The sequence below is a fragment of the Pavona decussata genome, unplaced genomic scaffold (genome assembly GCF_977016875.1).
Source record: "Pavona decussata unplaced genomic scaffold, jaPavDecu1.1 SCAFFOLD_161, whole genome shotgun sequence".
NCBI lineage: Eukaryota > Metazoa > Cnidaria > Anthozoa > Scleractinia > Agariciidae > Pavona > Pavona decussata.
The window spans coordinates 1067501-1087732 of record NW_028145572.1 but is presented as its reverse complement, the minus strand read 5'-3'; the positions used below and the strand labels follow the sequence as shown (position 1 = coordinate 1087732).

The 20232-nt window shown below is 38.9% G+C and overlaps 1 protein-coding gene across 2 annotated transcripts in view; it reads right to left on the bottom strand.

Moving 5' to 3' along the window:
- Positions 1 to 37: 37 nt before the first annotated feature.
- The window catches only part of LOC146464616 (uncharacterized), a 21820-nt gene continuing 1625 nt past the window's right edge, over positions 38 to 20232 (bottom strand). The window contains exons 2-17 of one of the 2 annotated variants that reach the window (XM_085129177.1): positions 19586 to 19664; positions 18759 to 18799; positions 17992 to 18069; positions 17401 to 17482; positions 17152 to 17243; positions 16734 to 16873; positions 15464 to 15907; positions 14805 to 14829; positions 13933 to 14266; positions 11838 to 13098; positions 9929 to 10117; positions 6220 to 6594; positions 3809 to 3843; positions 1972 to 2463; positions 1486 to 1537; positions 38 to 1167 (exon numbers count right to left, since the gene is read on the bottom strand). In XM_085129177.1, coding sequence (XP_084985303.1) covers positions 789 to 1167; positions 1486 to 1537; positions 1972 to 2463; positions 3809 to 3843; positions 6220 to 6594; positions 9929 to 10117; positions 11838 to 13098; positions 13933 to 14266; positions 14805 to 14829; positions 15464 to 15907; positions 16734 to 16873; positions 17152 to 17243; positions 17401 to 17482; positions 17992 to 18069; positions 18759 to 18799; positions 19586 to 19664 — 4098 coding nt within the window. In that variant the 3' untranslated portion in view covers positions 38 to 788. Of the gene's footprint in view, positions 1168 to 1485; positions 1538 to 1971; positions 2464 to 3808; positions 3844 to 6219; positions 6595 to 9928; positions 10118 to 11837; positions 13102 to 13932; positions 14267 to 14804; positions 14830 to 15463; positions 15908 to 16733; positions 16874 to 17151; positions 17244 to 17400; positions 17483 to 17991; positions 18070 to 18758; positions 18800 to 19585; positions 19665 to 20232 lie in introns of both variants that reach the window. The other variant, XM_085129176.1, reaches the window with a different exon arrangement.

Here is a 20232-nt window from a genome sequence, read left to right as displayed (position 1 = left end):
GAAAGAAGCGGGACCACTACCAGATGACACCAAACAGTCAAGGAAACGGGTGGCATTTTATTTGTTAAACACTGTCTTTAGCTTGTCACTGGTCACTGCCACAAAAGCTTGCATTCGCAAGTTTGGATCGAAGGCCAACAGGGACAAATTTTCACACACCTGGGGGTGATTCGTATAGACTTCTTTACTGTCCCCTTCGTCGAGATCAGACCGCCGCCATCTTGGTTTGTAATGACGAGCGCAACCTGGGGAGAGTCCCAAAACTCCCGAGGGGGCCTCTCCTCCCCCCCCCTCCCCGCCCCACACTACACAACCCGACAGAATCTTTGGCGTTTCTCCCCAGGTTGCGCTTGCCAGTAGAACTTTTTTATACGTATGTAAAACGAATGTTTCCTCGACATTAAATTTACCCGATTCAAAATTAAACACGAAAAGTATGGAAATTTCTATTAAAATAGGTACTACGGATCAATTCAATGGTGAGAGCACTCGCCTCCCACCAATGTGGTAATATTTTTGCAGGCTTGAGAAAGTCCATCCTTTGTCTTTGTGTAAAAAACGCCAAGATCAGTTTTCAACGAAAAGTCAGTTAGGACCATCTTTTCCGGAGCCGTTCGATTAAACTCAAGTTTCTTGCGCCAATTTGCGGTTTGAAACCCTTAAGTATAGCAACAAAGAAATAACAACTAAACTACCAACACAAATAACTGGGGGCTCAAACTGACACGCTCCTCAAAGTTCCTAAATACGTTACAAATGCACCATTGGCGACCACCTTAAATTACAGGTCACTTTTTTCTACGGTATGCTTTGAATCTCCCGCCATATTTCTTTCCTCGCCCTCGTCCGTAAACTTTGTTATACGATCCTCTTCCACGTCCCCTGTTACCTGACTCCCCGGTCTTTCCGAATTCCCCACCGGTACCGGATCTATCGAATCGTCCTTGATTACCCCGTCTCCTGCTGGCTCTATTTTCCTTAAGATACTCAAACTGGTTCTCAAAGTCCACGCCACTTGTACTATTTTCCGTAAATTGGAAGCATTTGATTGGAGAATCGCTGACGGCATCCCAATCGATTTCATCTTCGTTCGGGTCGGTATCTTTGTATTCCGTTCCAGAGCTTTGCGAGGGAGTGTCTTCATTTGCTTTCACTCTTTTGACGACCCTTCGGACATAAAACAAAACAAAACAAAAACGAGCAAGAGGTTGGCTGATGAGTATCATTCTTACCGTTCCCTGATTTGCACACACTTTCCGTGATTTCTGTTGCATACTTAGTTTAATGGCCTTAGCTCCCACGAGTCTCCAATAGCTCAGTGGTAGAGCATCTGAACTAGTAATCGAAAGGTCTTAGGTTCGACTCCTAATAGGAGCACTCGGATTTCGTTTTTCCGAGTATGCCTTTGCCACTCACTGAATAATACATCATTCTCATCATTCTACTTGTTCGACCTACTTTCTACGCCGACAAATCCATGATTACCTTCTTTGCTCAGGCTTGCTACCTTCCCTTTTCTTCTCTTTCACGGTTACAACTAAAACACGAAAAGAAATTAAAGAGATAAGTCTGTGACGAGAAACTATACGCAAGGTAGTCCACTCCTCTGCTCATGTACTTAGACAGGGAACGAGTTGGTTCAGACGCGGTTAGCAGGACACAAGTAATAACACTGATTCATGAAAGATTCCCCCTTACTGAGTTGGACGTAATATATCAAACACGAGAAGGTGTGTTTCATCAGATATCCAAACACTGAGAAGTAGGTTGAAAAAAGGGGAACGCACTGTTGCGAAAACATCGCCTCTCTTTGAACAACCGGGGCCTAAGTGGGGAAGATGCCACTTAGCCGGCTGCATGCAGACTTCTTTTCTTCCCTTCATGTTCTAATTCTCAGTTGCGCGGAAATGACAGACGTCTGCACGCGGGCTGGTGAACTTACTGCTGCTGTGAAAATCTAATGTTAAGTACCTTCTTCCTCCTTCTTCTTCTTAGGAGCCCTCTCCAATCTTCTCTTCTCCTCTAACTCTTCCTCTGCATGTTGATCGTAAAGCTCCTTCGGAATCTTCTTATTACAAAGGCCACAAACTATAGTCAAACCATCGCTATCTTCACTGCTGGAATCGCTCCCCCGGCGAGGCTTCTTAGGTTTGGAACTTTTCGATAATGACATTGGCCGCTTCTTACGCCGACCTCCGAGCTGGTCGAGCGCAAGCTCATTTTCATCCATTCCCGCTGTTTTTGCTTGTCTTGGTTGTGTCTTCAGACGATGCGAAGTGCGTTGTGCCCCATACTGCACCATTAAGGAATCATCATCCGATGAATCACTATCAGATTCTATCTCTTCTGTTCTTGAAGATGTCTGTTTACTGTCGTGTTGTTTGCGTGTGCACTCCCCGTAATCTTCATTTTCTTTTGGAGTTTCCAGGGGAATGTAGTCATCGCAGAGTATTGAGGCGTTTCCTAAACAGTGAAACAGGATGACAGAGAACACGAGGTCGATTTTAGGATCTCTTGACATAAAATTGATGAATTTATCAGTTTTACTAATTAACTCATTTAATTAATTAATGGTTTGACTGTCCAATTGCTTAATCCTCTTCGCTCCGACCGGAGCATAGGGCTTCCACCGCAGCCTTCCATCGGACCCGATTTTTTGCTGTCCGTTTCACTTCATTCCAAGACATCCCCAAGTCCTCATATTCTTGCTGGATTGTCCTTCTCCAAGACTTCTTCGGTCTGCCCAATTTAATAAAAACTAAACTGGTGAGCAGCACTCTGCGAACTGTAGTTGTATAACTTCTTTATCTCTCCTACGCGTTTCGTGTGACTAACGCACACTTCGTCAGGGAGTTTAACAATACAACATGATGTGCCTGTATATATACCTAACTCGTGCTTGGAGTTTACATATTTACGTAAAAACACACCTACGGAATTGCAAAATTATATCACGCACAAAGTATGTCACGCCTTGCCGAAATCTACCGCCTGTTTCCTGAACGCATTACCGCGGGGTTTGTCTTTCCTATATGCAATTCCGTGGGTGTGTTTTTACGTAAACATGTAAACTCTAAGCACGAGTTAGGTATATATACAGGCACATCATGTTGTATTGTTAAACTCCCTGACGAAGTGTGCGCTAGTCACACGAAACGCGTAGGAGAAATAAAGAAGTTATAAAACTACAGTTCGCAGAGTGCTGCTCACTAGTTTAGTTTTTATTAAATTGTATTAGACCGCCCAATATGGATCTTTATTCACTGGACTAATCAGTCGATTAATCAACGAAAAATAAAATAAAATAAAAAAAAAACAAAAATAAAAACAAAAAAACACACACGCACAAACAATAATCAGTCAGTCAGTTGGTCAATCAGTCACTGAGCCAGCCATAGCTACAGTAAGTGAGCTGGTCAGTTAGCGAGCCAGCCAGACAGTCAGTCAGTCAATCAGTCAATTAGACAGTCAGTCAGCCTGCCAGCAAGCCGGATAGTCAGGCAATAAGACAATCACTCAGCCAGCCAGTCAACCAGATGGTGATGGTCAGGCAGCCAACCAGAGACAGTGCCAGTTGGTTTGTCAAACAGGCCAGTCAGTCAGACTCCCAGTCACTCAGTCAGCCAGTACATCAGTCGCTAGTCTGGTTGCCAGACAGTCAGTCAGTCTGTCAAACAGGTCAGTCAGTCAGACAGTCAGCCAGTAATCAATTAATGAAACAATTAATCATTGAATCAGTCTGTCAACCAATCAAAAGATAGATTAACAAATCAACCAATAAGACGAACGTATAAATAACGAATTTTACCTTTGTATGTTTGCTGAGGCTTCTTCTTTTCAGGGCTGAAGGACACGAAAAAAGGACAAAGTGAGACCTACTCTGTTGACTTGAGCAGTACACATATTTCATCAGAACCTTTTGAATGAAATCAAGCCCACCAGACTGCGCAAGACGTAAAAACAACTCTCTCTGCAAGGATTACAAAAGAATGGCGGTCAGCGAGAGTGTGTGAGGCAATTTAGAATAGCATATTCTTCCCATTAGAGCACCACTAAAGTATTTTTTCGCCCCAGGGAGTATTTCTTTTAGATTAAGGAATACAATGAAGGCCCTATTCTCCAGTCATGGAGGAGAGGATGAGAATGTTGTTGATGGCGATAACTGGAGACGGTAAGACAACAAGGACAGTGATTAGGCCAGGCTATGTACTCTTCTCTTTCGAAGCATCCTCTAACAGTGTACACCAATACATTTTTATTAGATAGATAAAGAAACCCTTCTCCAGAGAATGTCACGATCTGAAATGGACAATTTGCCTACAAAGCTGAATTTTTCTTTCTGTACAACCTCATGTACATGCAGTCAAGTCTTCTTTGCGAGAATTCATGAGAATTCAAACTGTTTGCTTTTGGTGGGTGCCAATTTTCATGCATCCTCAATGAATCTCGTACACTCCCAATAACTAAGATCCAAATGTTGTTAATTCTCTATGACGTTCGTAGCGTAAACTTGTCATTCTTCCCACCCCTTCAAATACATTATCCAACTAAACCAACGGAACCTCGGTATGGAAGTGAGTCTTAGCAAAAATGTCATCCTTCTTGAATATTATGGCCAGCACTGCCAGCACTGTACAGAGAGGACCGAACCACCCACAGTACATAGTGTGAGTGTACATTCCTCTCCCTAAAGTCTGCCCAACATAATATTCACGATGGCCACGTACATTTTCAGCATCCTTTACAACCATCATTTGTCAATACTGCATTTCACAGGGGTTCTCCTTACCTGTTTTACAAGTTTATTTAGAAAAATAAACCAAGGCATCTCATTAACATTAACTCAACAAATTTTTTTTGAAAAAATGTAATAAATCTGCATAAACCTGCATATAAATCTTTGCATTTGAAGTGAATCTTCTTTTTAACAATTTCCAAGTTTAAAGGAATACAGTCAACCCCATTAAAAACGACAAACTTGGGAATAGTTAAGATTGTTTGACAAACACAGGGGTGTCTGTCTCAGATATGAAGTCAAGGGTAGAAGTACAGGTGTTTGTGACAATGGAGTTCACTGTATTCCAGAAAAAACTGCAAAATATTATAATAACTTTTACGAACCATGTTGTTGCCATAAAACGACACTAAAATATTTTATAAAATTTAAAACTTCTGATAGTTCTATCAAGTGATCTAAACTTTGGCAGGAAAACATGGGGTCCAAAGAAAGAACAATGGCAATAACTTAACTTCAAACTTTCGAGCTAACTCATTAAATAGTATTTTAAGGATAAGCCAATGTCTAGCGTCTCTTGATAGAACATTGAGCTAGTAGTAGTAACAATTGTCCAAGAAAATTTCCACTAAAATGTACAAAGGCTGAGAGGGGTGACTGACTTTGAACAAATTACCTTGTCCATGAACAGGCTAGTTCATAATCAGAAAATGAATGCTCAACACGCATTGTATGAAAATAAAAATCCAATAGAAATGTCATACCAAACCAGTTTTGACCAATGGAACAACAGGAATATTCTTGGAACACTCTACTACAAGTATTCCTCTAAGTGGGGAAAATTGAAGTTCATGATTACAAAATTGATTTGGAATAGTTATTTCCATTCAAATTTTGAATAAGCCATTATAAAAAAAATTGATTTTGAAGGGATTCAAGTGTGGCTTTAAATGCCAATCACAAGAATTTTGACACACTAATTTTTCTGATGTTGCAAAGTCCTCCAGTGGTCATTGCAAAATTTACCTTCTGTTTGCTTCTCTTTGCCAATAGTATTTTGACCTTGTAATAAGAATATACCTTGCCTATCAAATTTACCAACCAGTCTAGTGTAGAGATTGTACATTAACCCAATATACTGTTTGGATCAAGGTAGCTCCATCATTGGAGACCCAGGAGCAGTCAGTCGGAGGTGGGTGAAATGGCGCGACGAAAGTTTTCAAGAACTTCAAAAACTTTTGTCGCGCCATTTCGCCTGCCCCTGACTAACTGCCCCTGGGTCTCCGAGGATGGGGCAGCTCTTGATACTGATGATGATGATAATTTAATTTAGTTTATAGAGCGATTCCTTCATTTGAAGAGATTACTGAAACAAATAACAAAATCAAATTTGCAGTAATTTAGAAATACTTAATTCTTGAGAGGAATGCTTGACCTGTTAAAGGGCTATTATTCTCAAGCTAAAAAGAATACAAAATCAAGACCTTGATGAATCAAGCCAGCTGTAGACTTGTGAGCTGTTGACTTCTTCATAATTTTCATAGCCACTGTATTCACCCTCTGTTTCTGTTCTTAGGGCTGCCCTGTTTCTCCTACCATGTGTTCTGGAACCTTGATCAAAGCTTCTAGAACCGCTCGCCAAAGGTCTAACATACTGATCAAGACTTTCGGAAGGTCGTATGTCAGTTGTGAAATCAAGATTTCTCTTGGCTGAATCTGTTGCTTGGTTGGCTTTTCGAGGAAGCTTCTCTTTAGCTAAGGGTGATCTCTGGAGTACGATTTTCAAGTTTTTTAACTCCCTTCTTTCGCCAGTTAATGTCTGATAAATTGTAGACTTTGGCTCTGTACATGAAGTAGAACTGAAACAAGGAGCAGCCTAAGCTCAGAACATTGGTTCTTAAGAAATATACTTTAACCTACACGTATTTTTAACAAATTGACAGCAGTTTTATATGGTTTATACTCTACTGATGTCATAAACTTGTTCAAAACTCAAGCTTCACTGTCAAGTTTTGAACATTTTCTTCTGTCATTTTATTGCCTATAAGAGTATAGACCATAGAAAACTGTCGTTGATTTGTGTTTTTATTTTTTACAAAAACATGGAAAAATACAAATGGAATTAATTGGCTTGATTTTCCCTCGAGAAAGAAACGTGCATGACATGTGACATGACTTTTATTGTCTGCACTCTTATAGACAATAGCTACGAGCCAATTAGCGTGAGAGAATTTTGACAGTTGCTGTAAAAATTGTACTTTATGCTGTCGTCAACCATAACAATCTCAACTGACTGAAAACCAAGCACCTTGAGGTTACTAAATTACGGTAAAAGTGACTGTAAAGCCACGACCACACCAGCAATTTTTTGCTAAGGCAGGTGATACGATTTTTTTAAATCTTGTAGCATCGCCAGCGCGAGAGGGTGGCTTCACGAGTGACAAATTCTACCGAGTTTGGCGACAAAATTGAAAGCCGCATGAATCGCATACTTCAAGAGACCTAGCGCTATAAACAGACATGGCGGACGGCCCTTTCGGAAGAGGATATTGTTTTATGGCCTATTTGCATTCTTCTTCTTGACCATAAAAAGCAAACGAAGGAAGAAGAAAATTAAGAAAAGGTCAACGTGGGTTCGTCCGTGGCTCGCAAAGAGAAAGGAACAAGGATTTTACCATCAACTTCTGACGGAAATTTCAGTCGTTGATAACCCGGCGTTTCCCGAGCTATTGCGGATGACGAGGCTTAGTTGCAGGGTGGCTACACGGGCGCTATCTCTACGATTTTGTCGCGAAAATTTCAATTCTGGCAACTTTTTTCTTGCAATTTTTTCACCTGTCATGTCGCAAGTTCAAGGGTGGCTACACGTGCGATTTTCATCTCGCGCTGGCGACGCGACAAAATTTGAAAAAATCGCATCACCTGCGCAAGCAAAAAATCGCTCGTGTGGCTGCGGCTTAACATTGTGTAGTTCCAGAAAATATCCATACCCCCACCACGGAGGGAATTTTCACATAGGACCCCCCCACCCCCCAGGATTTTCCATTTTCGAGGTATTTTTTTGACCCCCCCACCCCTTCGGAAATTCCTCAAATACAGAATACACCCCCACCCCCCTCTGGAAAAGTTTTATTTCAAAAGAACGCCTCAACAATCAGTTTGATGTGAACATTTCAGAAATATCAAGAACTGCCTACACGAGGAGAAAATATGCGTTATCGAAGAGCGCGCGCGCTGTTCAATTTCACCGGTAGAGTTTGCCAAGAAGCTCTTGATACTGAAATAATTGTTGTGTTTTATATTTACCTGTGGTCATTGACATCAAACTTTACCGTTTAGCTTCGCTGAAGATTTTAAATCTAAATTGTTAGAATAAGTCCGGCAATGCAAAAATGTATTTTCATTTAATTTGCATATGTCATGTTTACGTTCCTATGCAAATTTGTAGGAGATCAAAAGGATTTGATTATCGCTTTAGTTCTACTCAATCGATATTTCTCATGGTAATCATTCAGTCTAGTTATTTTAGTATTGGACAAAATAAGCATTAGCAGGACAGGGAGACAAATTGACCTTTCAGATCGTAACTTGAAACCGCAGACGAAATGGAGCCGCAAAACGAAATTAGCATGTTCACGTTCTTATGCAAATTTTGTATGAGATCAATAACGCATCAAAATAATGTCAAATTGGCTCTATTTTGTTGAATTTTGGCATAGAAATTAAGTTAGTAGTTTTGGACTTTGAGTTGGAATACTTTGGACAAAATAAAATTTAACACGGGTCAGTTTTGACAAACCATTTATAATTGACTGCGGGAATTGACCTTTGCCCGTAACTTTACGCAACATACAAAAATAACAACAAATATTTCAATGCTTTATGTAAAATTGGGGCTTTCACTTTATAGCCATACAAAAGTTTCCCTTTTAAACATTGATACAGATATTTCAATTGTTGCCAGTGAAAAATATTTTTCTACGCAAGAAAGTTTCACAAACAACAGTTTTATAATAACTGAGTCACGCAACGCAGACATAGAATTCTTGTCTCACTTGGACTACTTCGCTTAGAAAGGCTTTTCGGAGAAGGGAAACGTGTTTTTAATGTAACAAGGGTTTCTTTAAAACAGTTAAACAAAGTAACGTCTTCAAGAAACATCTACAAGTTGGCTAAATTGGTAAGTTACTATTTTGAACAACTATGTCTGACATGAACGTGAAGTTGACCCTCTGGAAGCTTATCCAACCATTCACCCCTCCCCCCCTCTGGAATTTCCTGAGCCATTGACCCCCCCACCCCTCTGGAATTTCCAATTCCCTCCGTGGTGGGGGTATGGATATTTTCTGGAACCACACATTCAGCATATGTTACTCAACATGAAATAGCAACTACCTGTTTTGTGTTTTGGTTTTGTTTTCTAATAGCTTTAGTTTCTTATTTTCAACTGATTTCAAAACAAATTATCAATTGAGTACAACTGATGGTACTTTAAATAAGCAATAATTACTAATAATTCTTTTACTAAATGAGTTTTTAAAAGTGTAACCGTAAAAGACTTAACGTTAAAGTGCTTGGATTTCTGTTGTCAAGAGACAAGCTAATATTAGCTTTCTTATTCTTTCAACAATACATATTTTCCTTTGATACTTTGGATTGAAAACTAAACTTTTACATTTAAGTCTACATTTGAAAGATTGATGGCTGCATAACATAGAAATATTGTTTGTGGTTCAAAAATGATCTTAATCACCACAACAAGATTCTTACAGTGCTGATTTCCTGTGTACCTCTGCCTAGTTTTACAGCACTGGAAATTGTACATTATTCTTAGGTTAGTGTATTCATTTCTACTGTACAGCAGAGCAGAACACATGTGCTATTTTTACAAGCATCCTGGCATTGACAATGTAAATTTATGAAAAAGTGTGTACTGTAAATGTTTTCAAAGTGCCCTGTCACAGGTACATAAGTTGCATAAATTTATGCGTAATTTGCAAATTTATGCAAAGTGTCCTGTCACTGGTTATGCTAATTTATGTGAAATTACATTTTTATATTTCAGGCTCTGTTCCTGTATCTAATGTTGATAGTTCCATCTTCTTTTCAGAGTTTGCACACAGTTTTGTTTGCTTGTTTTTCAGTCCAACACAAGATCCAAGTGACAAACACTAATCTTATCCAAACAATCACCTGCTCATACTTGGTCCAGTCCTGTGGCTGTGTGAGTATGACGTCTGTGGAGATGAGGGTGGGCCTTCACAGTCCGATGCATGAGCTTCAATCTCTTTCACAGTGAAATGCTGATAACACAATGGGCACTCAACTGTAGAATCCTCCTGTGTATCTTTAGCTAGCTCTTCTGGCTTATTCATGGTTGAGCTAAGAAAAAATGAGAGGGTAATGATGATTATTACTGAAATAATGACGGACACTGCTATACTCATCCTTGAGATACATCTAAAGATGAACATATAAGTGCACATCTTATATTAAAATTTCAGGTTACTTTGTCAATGACATCACTTGTCATCATAGTTAATCGAGGGACTGGTTATGAAACCTTCCATGAAAACAATGGTGCTGCAATTTATGTTGGAAGGGCCGCGACCCTGCTCAATCCTTTGTTTTAACGTTCACACCACAGTTGAATATCTTAACAGGAACGTTTCGATTGGTCAGTTGCTCCAACATATTCCAAATTCTATTGTTGTTTGTGCAGGGTCAAGGCCAAAAAGGCAAACAAAAACATATAACAAAGACGTTTGCCAGATTTCATAACCATTGCCTTCTATTAACTATGTTGTCATCAAGTGTGGGATTGTATTTGTTTCAAAATCAACATTTTTACACTAAAGTGATTGTAGTTTATTGTGCTGCAAAAGGTGGTTCTCAAGTTTGAGTCTGTGGATGAAACTTTCAAGTTTGTACATACAAATGAAAGCTACTGAGTAGTACCATCTCACGTTTGGTACTGGTTACCGTGTTGTATAATGACTGCGGTTGAAATTTACAACTCTGGGGGTCCCAAAGGGGAGGGGTGTCTCGTTTGGTTCTTTGAAGTTTGGAGCCCTGCAATTTTGACATAGAGCCTAGGGTCTGAAGCATTCCTCTACTTGGAGCCTGGATAAAAATACCGATTTGGGCTTAGCAGAGCCCTGGAGTAAGGCCAAGGTGACCTGGAGTCCTAACCCCTTAAGAACTTACAGCAGTTACCAATAACACATGACTTATCACCTTTAAAAGACTGCTATAAAGTTGCGGTTTGGTTACCCTGGGTGCCAGAGGCTTTTCATGCGCAGTTTCTGGTTTTGAGTCTTCAAAGTGACCCGCATGTATTATCACAACTCCTTGTCACACGCGAGAAAAAACTTCTGGTACCCAGCGTACGTTTTGGTGAACGTCTATCATAGATTCTTTGATTGACGTCCACCAAACTTTAACTTTAACTTTTACACATAACTTTATCCAACTCTTTTGAAGACGGTAGGTTGCGTGTTTTTGGTAACCGCTGTAATAAGGAATGGTGAGCTGTACATTCCCAGGACACTTTTTCCAGTGGAGAGAACTAAAGTATGTAAGACTGTACTTATGTTGGCATGGCTACTAAATAAATAAATACATAAATTATCAAAATTAAGTGAGGATGCCACTGTCTTTCCAGGGGGGTCTCTAAGTAACTAAAATATAGAAATAACTACCGGTAGTGATAACACATTAAGCTAATCTAATAACAATACTACAAAAAAATAAAATATTAACACTTAACTATGCCAAAGCCTGGTTTCCAAATGTGTGATGAGCACAAACAAAGGAAAAAGAAAATGGCATGAGATCGGCACAAGCAAAAGAACTCAACAACACTGTCTGTCTGTATGTCACCTTGCTTATCACAGAGTGGGAACATCCTTGTGTTGGAATGTTTGTTATGCTAATCACAAAGTGGGAAAGGCCCTTTGTTTCTTTTTTTTGTGTGCTTATCGCACTAGTGTGAACCAGACTTAAGTGAACAACATTCACAGACTAATGGAAATGCACAACAAATCCATGCACACAAAAAAAATAAGCATGCCAAACTTTAGGTAACAGGAAGAAGCTGTACCTTGATGAGCAAGCTTCTCTCAGGTCTTGTTCTTTACTTGTCCCCTGTTGTCTCCTCATTGCTGCCATTGCAGCCTTTTCTGCTGCGTCTGAACGTGTCTCTCTCACATGCTGACTGTTATCACTGTCCACATCAATAGTAAGCTGCTCTTCCCCAGTAAACCTCTCAGCTCCCCTTTTAGCCCTGGGCCTTACTGCGGAGGATGAACTCCTGGTATTACTACTATCTTCTATAATCTCTGTAAACAGTTCATGGGAGACTGACCCTGCCTCAGTCAGTGCTTGAGATGGGTATAGGGTCTCGCCATCAGTAGCCATAGTTTCAAGAATGCTCTTTCCAAGGATTCCTTGAGACTCGCTTTGCGTCATGAGAGATGGAGAATCAAGGGGGACTACATCGTCTGAAATAGCTTCATCGTTTTGCCCTCCAGTGGGCATACTAAATTCATTGTTACTTTCCTCCTTTGATGAAGGCATCTCACAATCAGCTGAAGCTTCCTTGGTTGGGACATGAAGTGAAGACACAGGTTGAGAGAGATTGTCTTCATCATCGGTTGCATCATCATCTACAAGTCGCACAATACTTCTGCGCTTTGGAGGATGAACGAAGTCTGATTGGCTTCCATCATTGTTGGCATTAGCTTCTGATAAACCTTCACCTTTACGAACTGAACTTTCACCTTCAAGTTCATTTTCATTTGCCTTGGATTCACTCTTATCTTCACTGCCCTTCCCAAGTGCATTATCTGAGGAATTAAGTTTATTCGACTGAACTTCACTCTTTTTAGAATCCAAAACAACATCAGTACCAAATAACATCTCTGCAATACCAACATCACCTCTGGCTGTTTTTTTATTAAATGGCTTATCAAACTGATAGTTTGATGATTTGTCATCATCTAGCACTCCCATATTGGAAAGTTTTGCTGTTTGTGTTGTAACTGATGGCTCTCCTGGAGCTTGAGTCTTCAGTTTACATGCCTCTGCAAACACCCCATTAGAAGTGCTATCATTTTTGACTGATCTTTGTATTTTCTTTGCAGAGTTTTTTACTGAAGAGGGCATCACTTTGTCCAAGAAAGATGTCATCAATTCTTCACCATCACTATCACTGTCCACTTTATATGACGGTAGAGTTTCATGAGTGGTTGTGCTTGTTGATGCGGACGTGGATGCTTTACTTTGAAGATTTGTTGAGCTTCTCAGAGTTCTCCTCAGATTGAAAACATCTTGTCCTAATTGAGGTTTGGCTTGTGCGCTTGCTGCTGTGGAAAACAGAAAGAAAGTAAGATTCGAAAAGTACTGGTGACAACTGAACTGAAAAAATATGGTAAATGTCAGGCCTGCAGGGCTTTCAATAAGACACGGCTCCTGCCGGAGCTCTAGCAGGTACTCTATCATAAATTGACAAGTCAAATTCAGTCTGAAAATAAAGGAACAGTGTAAAAATTAATAATACTTGTCCATTTACCACATCTGAGCATTTGCTTTCACAAGAAACCAAACAAAAATGGTTCATTGCCTATCATCTGTCAAGTTTTCAAGCTCCTGAGCCACTTTGTGAGCGAGAATGTGGACTTTTCACTGAAGCGCAATCAACAGTGCATAATTATATTGTATATTGCTTTGCGGCATGTGCTGCCCAACGACAGCCACCTACTTCAAACCAACTTATTGGAAGCCCTGGGACGGGTTCAAACTTTTTTGCACATCTGTCAAATTTTTTTAATAATTAAACTGAGTTCAACACAGAAGTCCCACAACTGAACTAGCTGTCTAACTTGTTCTGCAAGTTCACCCTGATGAGTGTATTACCTGACAGACGCTTGGTACCCATTCAAACATCAAATTTCTGTCCTGGGGAATCTCAAGTATATTTTATACTAATTAACAAGCATAGATTTTCATGCTGCTACAGTTATATTAAATGTGGTGTCTTAGCAAATGACAAACACGTGCAAAATACAATAAAAAAATCAACACCTGAATCAACAGTTACATTTCTGGAGGTTTGTCCCATGGAAATTGGAACTTACATGTAGCTTCTTACTCAACCATTCATGTACTTTTAATAACAGGCTATTAACATAACTTACCCTCACGTGGAGTTCCCCTGACAAATGCAGAGCTCCTTTCTCGAATAAAAGTAGAGGCTTTTCCAGGCAGATGCACATCTAATGTTTTTCCATGCATCTTACCACACGACACAGGGCTACCCCAGGGGACGAGTGTCCTGACCTTGGACTGCGCAACATGCAGCTTCTGTCTGTACTGTTCAAACATCCTGATGATCAGCAGGGTGTAAGCTGAGAAGTCAAATCCAGGAGGAGCAAAATAGAGATCTGCCTTCATGGCTTCTTTCAGCGTACTGGGTCTGCATCTGGATTTCTTGTACCGCCGTGAGAGGCGTACATGTAGCAAGCTGGGCGGCTGTAGATGGTAAGATAGACAGTCAGTTACAAACTGAAGATCTGATGCATAATGACATGCTTGTTCTTAGTAAACGACACAAGTTTTGCTTTGCAATGATAGGAGGAGCTGCTCACCAAACGACAGGAAGTCTGAGTACATACACATGTGCAGCTCAATAAAACATCAGATGAATACAGTTAGTACATGAAGTACTTCACAGCAGTATGAAGGATAACCATATACAACAAAGATTACTGTTATCATGGCCCACAGGTTATGAAGACTAACATAACATGCAAAAGTAGCATGAATAGCACCCCTTGAACTGGTACTTATCTCCAGTTTCCAAGGCACAAGGCATCTAAGAGGATTATACAATATAAGACAGCGAACACAAGACACAAAGGGAGACAAACAAAAGTTTCTAATGTAAGGAAACAATATGGCAATGCAGAGACCACTGACCCTCTGAACAAAAGTACCAAGCATGGGGAATTTTAAAAGTTTTGAGCGTGGGATTAAAAACCTCTTCAAACAATAATTGAGATGCACTTACTGTTCTTTGCTGTCTGGTCTCTGCTCTGTAAGACAAACACAACAGAAAAACTGAGCAATCAATAAGAACAAAACAACAAAAGAAAGTAAACTATGAGGAGGTTCTTCCCATCCCTTACAATCCAACATTGATACAATATATGTAAATATCATGACAGGAAATTCTCCGGAGATGATTGTTGTAAAAAAAAATATTTTCTGCATTTTTCTGGACACTTGGAACAATCTCACTCAAGTTACTGAAAGAAAAAGTTAAAAATTAAAACAAATTCTTGAAAGGGTGACATTAATTATTCTTAAACTCATTTACAATTCACGAAGAGAAAACAAAGGAAATTACTACATCAAAGGAGAATTGGGAATGTATAATCCATGAAGAGAAAACATTTAGGAAATCACTATGATGAAGGCAGTCTTAATTAATAAAAAATTAAAAAAATTTTTGCTTTGAAATTTCTTCAAGAATTATTATGGTTTGAGAGGCTACAACACAGCAGACGTATTCAAACACTTGATCCGATTTCCAAACACCTCATAGTTGGTGAAAAAACTTTGCACACCTTGTTTTTTAACCCACTTCTGATTGTTTGGAAATTGGATGAACACTCTTCTTCGTGTTTGATAGTTTTAAGACGATTTCCAAAAGAATCAACAACTTACACTGGATCCTTTCCCTTTGGTGGAGAATTCTCATTTGATGTTGCTTTCTGATCACATTCATCAACTGCAATCCTTTTTGGCTGAGGATCATTTAGGTCACCTGCAACCCTCTTTGAGCCCTTCTTTTCCAATTCCTGCAGGTCATCTGTATCACTGTTTTCATCAAATACTGACAGTTTCTTGCGCTTCAGGGACGCTCTTCTTGTCATCATAGGAATAGGGTCTTCATCATCTGTAACATCATTGTCATCTGGTTCCAGTTTGCGTTTCTCTCCAGGTGTAACATCCTTGGAATTTCCACTTTGAAATTCTTCTTCATCACTCTCTAATGTAGAAACTTTCAGTTTATCAGCAACAAGTTTGTCTTTTTGATCTGCCTGGCTTGATTCCTCCTGTCTTGTCCTTCTCAACTTCAGCTTTCGTTTGGTATCTCCCTTTTCTTGTCTGGTATTAAAACAAAACTTTGTGTCACTACAGAGTGAAAAGTGGTTAGTCTGGATGGGATGGAAGGTGCAGTGAAATAATACAGTATATGGCCTAGAGTCATCATCATCAGCCTAGAGTACACTAGGGGTATACAAAGGGAAATTAAAAAAACATATCCTAAAAACTATTTTTATAAATAGCTCCATCTTTTTATGAATAATGATTTTGAATTAATCCTTCACCATAACAGATCAGTTAGTTAGTAGCTTACTGAAAGCAAACGATTTTGTGGCAAAAATCATTTTCCAAAACTACTGACAACACAGCCTCGTACAAGCAGTTAAATGATAAACTCATCACTCACCAAAGATTAACCTGATTTAGTAACATTTAAAGAAAATCTTGAAAACTAACATCCTGCAATACTGCCTTTGAGCTGCAATTAAATACATCATTGCCGACGAGCACTGCTTAACGGCAGTAATAATATTAAAGTTCAAAGAAGACAAAAAATCTATTTGTCAAGTGTATTCAAGGTGAGTGACTCTGACAAAAGTAGTAGAGATATGTCCAGGAATGCACTCAAATGGGATGTATGAACTGTACGATAGACATCACAAGGTGTCCCCTTACCTTAACTCTTACCAAAACACAAATAATTCTGTCAGACATGAAGACATGTGAAAATGGCAAAAAGGTCTGTCTTATATAAAGTAGCCAAATTAAGGGATTAGGTACGTTTCTGGACATAGGTGGAAACATGAAGCACTCCAGGTAATGATGAAACATTAGTCAGACAAAAAAAGAGATTTTATACTTATGATCTGAGGATATCTAGCCTCACCTTACAAGTGGCTCTGTTGATGTCAAATTCTCCTTAAGGTTTTCATCCTTGTCACTTGGAACAGCATCAGGTGATCTCACGGTCACTGGTAACGATGGACTGTTAGCAATCTCTTGATCACTTTCAACATTTTCGGCAGCCTGTAACATCAGACAACAATGAAGACATGAATAAATTAAAGTTACAACCTTTGAATTATCCAAGGCCTTGCACCAGTGCTGTTGGTATACTAAATGTTGATCCACTTCTGCTTTGAAGATAACCAATTCTATAAATGTTATCCCACAGTAGTAACAGTCATTACTGCTATGAAATTCATTAAAACTCAGCCTTCAGACAAAACTTAAAACTTAACATGGATCTTGCAAAGCACTATTTCAATTTGTTAAAAAAATAAGAGATCAGACTGCTTACGGACCTCCCTGCTGGACGCCAGCTGTTCTTGTTCTTCAGGTGGGGTAGAAAACAATTCTGGAGATGATGTGTCTTCTCTCTGATCCATTTCCACATCTACAAATAAATATATTATATTAACAGCCACATTAGTAACTTTTGTTGGAAATGACTTTTCCCTTCCTTTTAGGCTAAAGCAAGCTGCTTTAATCTGATTCTTCCATAATGACATGAAAAATTTTATTAATAACGTTCATTACAGAAGTTTACAAACCTTTGATATTTCTTGTTGTTTCTGTTATAACACTCTTCAGTCTGCTTGAACTAAGAGGTTCAATTTCTACTTGAAGATTCATCTACATTGTAATAGGAGACAAAAAGTGAAAGGTATTGATGTCTAGCCATTTTTTATTTCTAGAAATTTAAGCAAAAATGATCCATGGTGCTTTTCCCTGTACATTCTCTACCCTCCCATCCTCTGCAGGATGCTTTACACCTTGTAAGCAGAGGTTTTTTAATGCTCTAAATATAATTAATGATAATTAAAAATAACAATAAATCATTCTTGACACCTGGCCAAGGATGGTGACACCACCAGCATTTGTGCTGTGAACAGTTACCAATAACAATAATAATAAAAGCTTTTAATTATTTAAACTGCAAAAATAAAATTTAAATGGAAGTGCAATCTAGGAAAGTCATAATAATAATTTTATTACATGAGTATATTATACGAACTGTGGACGAAAAAATTAAATAAGAGACCATTGCAGTTCCTGAAATTTTTTTTGCCGCTGCTCAAGTTACGTATACAACTGCAATGACCTCTCATTGTAATCATGTTAACAGAAAAATATTATTTTACCACATCTTGCAGAGTACCACACATTTTCCTTCTTTCTTCCCGTTTATCTGCCTCAATTTTGCTCATCAGTAGAACTTGCTATTGTTCAACAAAAACCCAGCATTAAAAAAAATCTGTATAGTTCTTTTTAAAAATTGCAAAAGTAAAGTAAGCTTAACATAAGATCATTGAACTAGAAAGGATGGTGGAACCCTTGTAATTTTTTTATCACAGTCAAGTAATTCAGTCTCTGGACTGCAAGTTGTGAAATTTTAATAAAGGATTCTTCTTCCCTGATTATTCCCCCTTAAGAGGATGACTGTAAGCTGATAACAAGATTTCCTCCTGAGCCGTCTTCTAACATTTCTGTAGCAACTTGCAATGTACCCTGCGATGGACTAGCATCCCATCCAGGGAGGAGTAGCAATACTCCAAGTTGCTTCACGCTACAGAAACTGGGTTAAGCTCTGGCCGTGAAGGCCAATTAGGCACGTAGTGTGACTTTACTCTTACAATGTACCACCATCCATTTGTATGCCTGAGTAGAATTTCTTGTCTAAATGAAACAATATGATGACAGATTTATTGCTGGCAATCACAAAACAGTGCCATTGGTGCAATTTATTGTTTTATATGGAACCCATTTCCTATCATTTTGTCTCTCCAAGAAGATTCTTTACAAAATACAAACTATGGTACAAGAGCAAACTTGTCAAATATGTTATCGAGCTTAACCAGAAATTATGTACATATCAACAACTGCAAGGATTCGTAAAAAGAATGCTTACCTGCATCTGATGATCCCACTCGTCATCAATTCCATCGTCATCTGTACACAATTCCAATAAAAAATTCAAGATTTCTCCTTTAGTTCCCAGGATTATAGGTCTAACCCCAAGGGATATCAAAGAACTCCATGATACCAAACAAATTCCATGCCCAGGTATGCTAATAAGACAATGGGGTGACATTCAACCCTAGGATGGTATATAACCAACCCCAGGGATACTTACTTAATCCCACGGGATATTAACCAGCCCCAATCCCAGGGATACTTACCTAACCCCATGGGGAAATTAACCAGCCCCAATTCCAGGGATTCTTACCTAACCCCATGGGATATTAACCAACCCCAATCCCAGGGATACTTACCTAACCCCATGGGATATTAACCAGTCCCAATCCCAGGGATACTATGTTATGCCATATTTAGCTTCGTTAAATTTCCTCAAAACCTTCAGTGGCTTCTGAAACTCCACACTCACTCCCCTGGGATTTCTAATGAATATTTTCTAAAAATGCCCAACCTACATAATAAAATAATGTTTTAACAAGCCTCTCAACTTCTCAATTAATCAATTGTCTTCTTCAAAATACTTCAAAGTAAGGTATATTTCAAACAGCAAAAAAAAAATTTGTGTCAATCTAGTTTAATGGTCTAGCTCTCATGAGTCTCCTGTAGGTACAGTGGTAGAGCAACTGAACTAGTAATATTATTATTGGAAGGTCGTAGGTTTACTCCTGTTGCAAGAACTTGGACTTTCTTTTTCCGAGTATGCCTGTGTCACTCAGTGAAAAAATACATCAATCAAGATTTTTCATGATATATTCTTACTTGAAAACTGCAGTTCCTGTGCTTCTCTTCTCTGTCTTCTCGTTCTTAATCTTGTTCTCCTATCGGTATATGTCCCTTGCTGCATGTAAGTTCCAAAATAATACATGAAAAAAAAAAAAGGGAAAAAATCAACTTTTCAAAATTTTCCTTTTCATTACTGTTTTATTTCCTTTCCAGACATATGCCAAACTGCCACTGGAGTTTTATATCAGCAAATTATTACCATTGCGTGCACCTGTTGTGTCAGAATGCTGAGAGCATAACCACCATGTCAAATTTTGGGTTGATTTTTTTCTCAGCTCAGATTTGCTTCATTTTTTTGCATGTTGCCTACAGTTTATTTCCAAACCATACCCCTTTATTTTTTCCACATCTAGTTATCATTTTGGTGAAAAGTTTTAACTTGCCACTCACCCTACTTCTCTGTTTTTCTTTGTTTTACTTTGTCAAGGATACGAAGTACCTTTTCTAAGGAACTTTTCTTAAAAAGGATGGCGTCACATTTTCCTATGAGTGCTTGATACTCTCATTTTGAAATTTAATGAATTCTGGCGAAGAATAACCTGGTGTTTGTGTGTGTGTGTGTTTGGCTTTGCTAGAAAGTGCTTTTTGTTTAACTGTCCTACCTCCGCTGTAAATATTTAATT